Genomic DNA, 8,759 nt, shown 5'->3' on the forward strand with positions numbered 1-8,759 from the left:
ATGAAAACTTCTTTTGGTCGAGGACAAATGTTTTATATAGAATGAATAATTTAATAGTCATCGAATTTGTACAGCTCGTTAATATGCTCTACTTTCGTTTTCGTGAACCCACGTGTTACGTTTTAACTTATTTCCTTTTCACGCAATGCACAAGACGCGTTTTTAATAAAACATTGATTATAGGTCGTTTGCGTACGGGAAAGGGGAATCAAAGCTGCGTAATATCTAATCCGTTAGCACATATACTCGAGCGGCTACAAAAGACGATTCGTAAGTCTGAGATCTCTTTCGAAGGTCTGTGCGACTCTACGATCAACGTCCGTACGACCGGAAGTACTGCCATAACTGCCTTCCGCTTGATGTCCCCTTTCCCCGTTCAATCCCCACCAGAAGTCACGTCGGTAATTATTGAACCATTGATGAACTTAATCTTCGTTTCTGATTGACGATACCGCGCGCGGGCGAGACACGCTACGTGTTACGAAAAGGTTTGGAATCGTATTTAGTTGAGTGGTAAGTATTATTCAGAAGAAAGACGATGATAAATACAATATAAGCCAGTGATCTCAGTTTCGTGATCATTTTTAACATTAATGACTTCTCCATTAAATTCAATTTATGTATGTATCAAATATATAAAATGGTAAAAAGTATTAATAATGTAACAGAGAAATAAAAGCAATTGATCTCAGTATTTACGAAAACATAGTACGAATATCGCGAGTTGCATTTATTTAGAATACTTAGTGCCGAATCGGAAGACTGAGACCACTAGTAATGATAAATGTAAGAGAAATAAATAAAAGAATAGCGAGTAAGTACTTACATAATCGTCACGAAAAATTTCTGCGTGCATTAACGCAGTTTTCGCTTGAACGACAACTTGCTGAAGAAGCTGCGAGTCTGTTAGCTGCACCACGTCCAAATCACCCGTAAAGTCTTCGGCTGCAAGGCCGCAAGGGTTCACCCATTTCGGGGGCGAACTCAGTCGTCTGTTCTCGAGGGTCATCGTCGGAGCGCCGTGCACCGATACCACGAGCAGAGTCACCAGAAGACTGCCTAACCCTGAAAATCGAATCGGAATGATTATACGATGAACGCGACACGCGAGGCGATCTCAAGTATGTATGTAAACCCGCGACTCGCTGATCACGTACAAATCGACTGCGTTGGAGAAAAATGTGTAATCGTCGGAGAAATAGGCTCTGAATTGACTTAAAGGCAGGTGGCCCCCGGGGACACCTAATAATCGGTTAAACGCCGGGAGATTCAGCGTTTCAAAATCGTGCATGCCAATTTATATGCGACATGGTTAGTACGCCGCGTGGTCGTCGCGGCACATTTTTCAACGCGATCCGCGCTCGCAGAAAATACCAGAGGATGGGACGGAATCGAAGCGTTGAAAAGGCAGTTGGGTTAATTCCGATACGTACACGTCGCGCGGCGCGTTGTACTTTCGATTCCGATGTACTTATTTCCAATTCGTAACTAACCGCCGCTAGTACGTTATTAACGGAATTGTCCGCGTATTAAGAAAAAGATAAGGACCAGCACACCGGTACGGTAGTAATCAACGATTTGACGTGAGACTCGGACGAGGGGAGGATGCCCTCGAGAGAAATCATCGCCGGGCTTCCGGCTTGTTGCTTCTCTCCACCTTTTCTGCATACCTCCTTCCCTCCCCCTCCGCCCTCTGTTGCTCTCTTCGCCGATAGTAAACGCCTAAATGGTAGATTTCGATCGAGACCGTCTTATGATCATCCGGCAGTTTCGGGATCACCGCTCGTCGAATTATATCCACGCGAATTCGTCGTCGCATTATTTCACGAGTTACGACCCTTGATGAGGGGCCTGGGATCACGTGTACCGCTACGACGACAAACCATCAGCAGTCGCGTACGCATTCGGACGATACGATGTATGTATAACCACCTCGCAGCCACTACCGCGCGCGTACGAGTTTTCTCTCTCCGGTTTAAACATTCTCCTCTTTCGTCTGTGATGCGGTAAGTAGGTATGCGCGTCCCGAGCGAATATCCTCGGATCTGATTTGTTACGCGATCGCTGCTCAAGCATTAACGTCGCTTTCATTGATCTAAACAGCGTGATTTCCCGTCAATGTATCAATGCAACGCAAATCTGTCCATTAAACGCATTGCTGTTGCTGATAGAATTACGTATATTGGAATTTCTATTAAGAGTTTCTAAAAATCTGTTAAATCAAATGGTCTTCTATTATTTCTATTTTTGTACTTCATTGATCGATCGCAATTAGTATGATTTAAATTAAATTAAAACTTCTGTTGTTTACACGGATAAGCGATATGTCGAAAAAGTGTATCGTAGTCGCGAAAAGATTGGAAAGAGAATCGATTCGTGTAACGGTTGCATCAAGGTCTAAAAAACGTAGGTATGTTGTACGATCGTACGGGCGCTAACGAATTTAATTTTAATGTGCAGGAACGCGTGATGCAACGCGTATGACGAACGCGTTCCCGAGTCGCAAGGAGAAAAATAAGCGGACGAAGCGAAAGAAAAAAGGATATAGTGAAAAGGAGGTAGCGTCGGGGAGAGGCCGGGGAGGCACCTCGGACATTTAACGCATATTAATAAGCGGCTCTTAAGTGCGTTTCGCGTCTCGGCAAGCGAGTAAATTTTACCGAGGGGAAGTTCACGCCCCGAAATATATAACTGTGCGAATCCGGGCCACGTCGCCTAGAGATGGTGACCCTTTCCTTATTAATCCGACTCGGCCAGGGGTTGTTCTATTAGAAATTCAATTCCCTTTATTTCGCATTAGTTCTCATTGTCAGTGAATTGGTAAACAAAAATGTTCGACTCGATAAATGAGAAGGCACGCGCCGCGTTATCAATTTGACTAATTAGAGTGGAATTCGGCGGAAAATAGATAGGTCACACATCGTTCGTACGGTGTCCACAGGAAGTTTTGATGGAAGTCACGTGAATTTACCCGCACGCACTCGCATCGGCCACGTGAGCTCGTCGGCGCGACGGCGCGACGCGACGCGACGCGACGATAAGCGGATACGCGCATGCTCTTCGATCAATTTTTGCCGCTTTGTTAAAACGCGTAATGAGAACGACGCAACAGTGCCGGTGGATTACGGTTTGTTGTTTTCACGTTTCCGATGAATTCCCGCTGCTGAACGACTCGGCGGAACGACGATTAAGACGGATAAAGACGCAATTAGTATCTGCCGGCACCGTGGAAACGATATCGTTAACGTACCGATTTTCCGTTAACACGCGCAAACAACCGTGTACATTTGGAAAAAGTGTCTATTCAATAATGCGGCAAGTATTTTTATCGTACCAGAAGTTCTCATGATCCACGTAAATGATCTCGGCGTCTACGATTATATTTCCTTACTTGTCGCGCGGTATACGCATCGCGTACTTTCTCCAGTTCCTTTAATTGCGCCGCGTTTTTGCAACGCTGAAAGTTAATTGCCATACGATATGTCCTCCGTGACCGGCCAAATTTGTCCGGGAACGGAATTGCGATGATGGGTGCGCTCTTTCGAGCAAGTTCGCATTCTTAAGCTGTAAGAAACCGAAAGAGCCACCTGTGGCTCGTAACGTTCAACCTTCCCAGTTGGAATGCATCATCCGATTTGCTTCGTACAGAAATTGCAATCTCGATTGTCGTTAGAGGACGAGCGTTATCTATCCCGAACACAATATTAATAACACCTAATCTACTCTTATGCAGAAAGAGAACTGTCGTACTTCTTTTGGACATGAATCGTTAAATGCATACTGCAAATGCTAACATCCTTACTATTCTCGATTGTTAGAGGGTTGCTCAAGCATGAAACTGAACGATTCCCTAGATACATATATTCAACTTATGATTGTCGAATTACTCTCTTTTCACCTAATCGTACGTTATATCGCGGATATTCGGTGTACGCGGTTATCTAACGGTGGACACTCGGATCTTTTGTACTTTCGCCCCGTGTGGCCTGGACGGTGTACAGCTAGGACCTACCTCAACGACGACGCTCGGCGACGGCGTTCCAACGAAATTCCAAAGAACCCGCGGCCGCATGGAAAAAAGTAAGGCGCGCAAAGAGCAGCGGACACCGGTGCAAACGCATCTCTGCTGTTGGTCGGCAAGAAGATGGTGAAAAATGCGGTAATGACGCACTGTCCTCGCATTGCTCGCGACAATTATACCCCATTACGCCCGTCCCGCCACCCTCTTATCATCCAGATCGTGTCCATGCCCGGACTGAAGCGCGTTGCGGTAGGTCGCGGCGCGCACCGCCAATGTATACGTTCGCCGATTTATTGTACACCCTTTTTTGTCTATTAAATTTACTTCGCTCAACGATGAATTTTGCATCACCACCGTCTACACCCCGACACTAACGCGATACCTCCTGTGGCCGGCCCCGTCTAACCATCCTCCGAAGTTCCGTTCAGATCGTATTAAATCGGGTTATTTTTAAATCGCAATTCATTTCGTTGAGAATATCATGATTAATAGTCATTCAGTGTTACATTACTGAGAGTATGAATGAATCAAGGAACCGTTCGCCTGAATTGTAGTGTCAACTTCATAGTGTGATGTAATAATTGGATAACAATATTTTTATCTCTTTTACGTATGCGTCATCGGTACAAGTTTTCTATGAATTTCCACCCAGAATGATTAATGAAATGCCATTATGTCAATATTACTAAATCGACTCTAAAGAATAGATCGTATCCTTTCGTATTAATTACAGCCAGCTGTAGAAACGGGAAACACAGTTATGAGTCTAATTCCAAGCCGATAGTAATTTGTAAGGAATGTCATTGATGCTGAACAAACAGCGAATTGACGTGATGTGTCACAGATGTGTACAGAGAGACATTTTATTTGTATGGGTGGTGCATGAAAATTTTACGAATCACCGGGGGATTGCTCGGAGTTCTCTGCGAGTGCCTGTACCGGTGAATGTTCAACAGGTTGATATTCACAACGTGACTATTAAAATCGATAGTAAATTTCTCTTTCACACCAATACGAATGGTCTATTAGACATTTTCGTCGTCCGATTTGAAACGGCATAGGAAGAGATGGGCAAAAATAGAACAATGTATGCAAGTGAATTAATTTTAAGAAAATAACGGGCGAAGACGAATCGTTAAGAGGGACCGTTACAAGGAGGATGACTAATACGTTCATCGACTTGTTCAAAAGTGACGTCAAACGGGCAGAGAGAATGCCAATAGAGAAAAGTGATCAGTCGAAACACATTGCACGATCACGTTTGGATGCACCTGTTACGTTCGACTGTCGTGCGATGCACGTGGGTTATCTTCAGATTTTTGGTTCCGTTTCGGAAATGACGTATTGTGACGCGTACTGACGTGATCGTCGTTAATGATCAGAAATGTTGCCTGGTACGTAACTCGAACGGAGAATCAGACCTCACCGCAACAGGTGATTCTCGCGGATTCTCATCCTCAGCTCAAGTATTTTTTACTTCCACACAGAAATCATGAAGTGGCAACGTACATAAATTCTAGGCATGATGCGAATGGAATGCAAACTTGAACTTTGCGTGCGCTCTTTCGTCACTGAACTTATGGTTCGCGTTTGAATGAACAAAAGTAAGGAAAAGCATGGCTCGAGCAAACGAGAAGAAAAACAAAGCCAGGGAAAGATGCTGTACGATCATTACGTAAGAAAGCATTGATTTTACGTGAGTCAGCATCAAGTGTGTTGATGTATACTATTGCACATCGAGTGAGCAGAGACGCGATAACGAATGACACCCATCCTAACGATACACGTTCTTTTCTGTTAAATGCAGTTCGTTAAACGATTTCAACGCGGTTTAATTGCCTATAATAATATCTTGCATCGAAAACACTAGTCATTAATTGAATGATTCCAAATAAGCAATGACGTTATAATCAATTGAAAGATAACGGGAAACTTTCAGATATAACGCCAATTAGGTTTTGATTAATTAATTAATCTAATTAGTAATAGCGATCATATGAAACGAGCATTTGAACGTCTGTATGTATGTCTGCAGCAGAGAACGAAGCCTATCTGCAAGTGTATCAATTTCGGGGAACTCATTGCAACCGGATGGTAGATGTAACTTTTATTTTGACAACAAACTTTCGGTTATGATAAAATAACAACGTAGGGTACCTAATCTGAAATGATTGTGACAATTCCTATTACTGTCTATAATCGTGAAATCTCATGTCGAAGATATCAGGATTTCTTAGTTAAGTGGCCTTCTCGACAAACGATTATGCACTTTTTAATAACGATAAATTGCTTTATAAGACCTAGCTTGAATCCTCTTAGCGAGTATCAAATTGGCAACAGTTCCAACAGATCGCCTCAAACATTGCACGTAACTAAATAAAAAGAGCTTGGCATATGTCTAAAATATCATACATTTAGGATAAAAACCGACTGAATGAATTCTCGAATCAAGTCGTGTAAAATAAAAAGAAGATGCAACAGTTACCGCGCATGTGTTTTATCGGCAATCGTTGGTACCAAAACATCATCGGTTTCTGTAGTCAGTAGTTCGACTTACTCAACCACGTGGTCGCGGTGACGGATGCGCGTATCCTTCGGTCGTCGTAAAAAGCAGGTACGAGGCACGAATCACATGGCAAGTGTTTCTTCTTGTGGACATTACTTTCTATTCTCGGTGCAATTACTGCCGCGTATTGGTAGTTCGCGTTAAGGACGGTTTTACACTTCTTCGTCGTTGTTGTCATCGTGTTGCCAGCTGGTTTCCCGTTGGCCAAGTAATTCGCCGAGGTGTCATGATCGAGAACCCTGTGCGAGGTGGTTCTTTGGTCACGAACTAGAATCGCCTCCATTGTCAACTGCCGATCTTTAGCGACCGATGTGTTCTTCGCGACTGTCATATTCGCATAGCACTTGATCACTCTCTCGACGCACGCAGGCACTCGCGGTGGCGCGTGGCAGCCAAGGAGCAAGCGAGACGCGTATCTATCCTCGCGTGTCTCCGCTCCAACGCTACACCGTACTAGCTGCGTGAAGGCGCGGGTCAGTGGCACCCTGTCATCGAGCGTGTATATACTGTCGTGGTGGTTACGAATCGTGTGGATAACTGCTTGTCAGGCGTCGTGTTATATTTATTTAAAAATAAATAATAGAAGACAGAATGCCGTAGACTTCTGTGTCTGCTCCGTCAGGACTGTCCCGTGTGCTCCGGCTACCGGTGACGATGGTCACACTTGAAAAACTGTCCGCACAGAATCACAACCCGTTTAGTACTGATCCCGTCACACGCGATGCACTGATTTTTATACGAGGGGAGAGAAGGGGGTTACGAGAGTTGTCTCAGAGGGAGGTTGAAGAAGAGGAGGAGGGGAGGTAGGTGCTTAAGAATGTGCCGTGAGGAGGGGGGAATCGACAGCTTAGTACACCGTTAAGGGTGGTCCGCGTCGATGGTAGCTGTGCGACGGCCCTTTCTTTTTTTTCGTTTATCGTTCTTTTCTTGGTTTTTCCCGATTTCTTGGTCTCTCTCTCTCTCTCTCTCTCTCGCTCTAGGTGATTATCCCTTTCATGGGCTGTCCACCTCGATCCCGTGTCTCGGGTCTTTTCGGAACGTTCTCAACCCTTGTTTCGGCGATACCTTGTTAACCGCACGGCGGTGGGGTAAGGTCGTACCATACCGAATGTCAGAAGGTGACTGAGGTCTTCGTCGCCCTCGTCCGGCTGAGTGTATCGAGTGTATCACCTCTCGCCTCTGTCCGAGTTAAACCACGGCGCGCCGAGAAGGTAGGTAGGTAGGTATAGAAACAGAGAAGGAGAAGCCAGCTATAGGCAGGCGAGCGAGCAGAGGCAGGCTGTTCGTTCGTCGTTATAGTAGGAGTGAACCTGCGTAAGGTTGGCAATGGAAGTGGAAGGCGGACTTCTGTCTGTCTGCCTTGCTTGTCGGTAGGTCGTTTCTCTTGCCTGTTCCCTCTCTGTCTATATTGTATTCTCTTCTCGTGCTCTTTCCTCTTCCTTCCTTTCCTCTTTTACCTCTTCCTCGCGGACGACGTTCCTTTTCCTCTTTTATCTCGCGCGACTCGGGTGTATGACTATCAGCGTATGGTAGTGACCACTCGGTCGACCGGTGCCTATATACGATCGTAAAGGCACCGAAGCACGTGGCCCATATCCCGCTTTCAATCAATCCTAAGTACCCCTACTATAGAATACCCTGTCGTTCTCCTTTGATCGTCCACTCTCCGATCACTTCCTTTCTCCCTTCCTTGTTCGCCCAAAAATCTCTCATTACTCTTCGCTTGTTTTCTATTCTTTCTTCTTCGCCCGGGTTCCTTTTCCTTTTGCTCCTTCGCCACTATCGCCGCCTCCTCCTGCCGCCGATCGTGCAATCCCCCCCCTTTTGCTTCACGTTCTCACCACTACCGCCACCCCCACCACGTGACACTCGTGGGTCAGAACTCCACGACTCATTCATAACTCCCCGCGAGCGACGAGGTATCCCCACTAAACGGCCTCCGTCGGTTTATCCCCACTTTCCGTGTGGAAGCCGAGCATCTAAACGAAGCGATCTCGACTCTACTTTACGATCAGCCTGTTGGAAGCTCGATGTTACGCCGGCACGTTCCGCGGTTCCATCGGCCGTGCCGCTCACAGGTGTACCGTGATACCATCTGCCACAGATCATTGAACATCGCTCTTCTGTCTTCCTCCTCCTGTACAATCACACGAATAATATCCCCCGATTGAA

General features: G+C 45.5%; 1 protein-coding gene across 1 annotated transcript in view; it reads right to left on the minus strand.

Moving 5' to 3' along the window:
- The window catches only part of LOC108623612 (uncharacterized), a 20,198-nt gene extending 11,832 nt beyond the window's left edge, over positions 1–8,366 (minus strand). Inside the window, exons 1-2 of the mRNA XM_018022207.2 lie at positions 6,579–8,366; positions 827–1,065 (exon numbers count right to left, since the gene is read on the minus strand). Coding sequence (XP_017877696.1) covers positions 827–1,065; positions 6,579–6,918 — 579 coding nt within the window. The 5' untranslated portion in view covers positions 6,919–8,366. The remainder of the gene's footprint in view (positions 1–826; positions 1,066–6,578) is intronic.
- Positions 8,367–8,759: the final 393 nt, after the last annotated feature.

Source organism: Ceratina calcarata, unplaced genomic scaffold, assembly GCF_001652005.2.
Source record: "Ceratina calcarata isolate Rehan_Ccalc_2016 unplaced genomic scaffold, ASM165200v1 scaffold283, whole genome shotgun sequence".
NCBI lineage: Eukaryota > Metazoa > Arthropoda > Insecta > Hymenoptera > Apidae > Ceratina > Ceratina calcarata.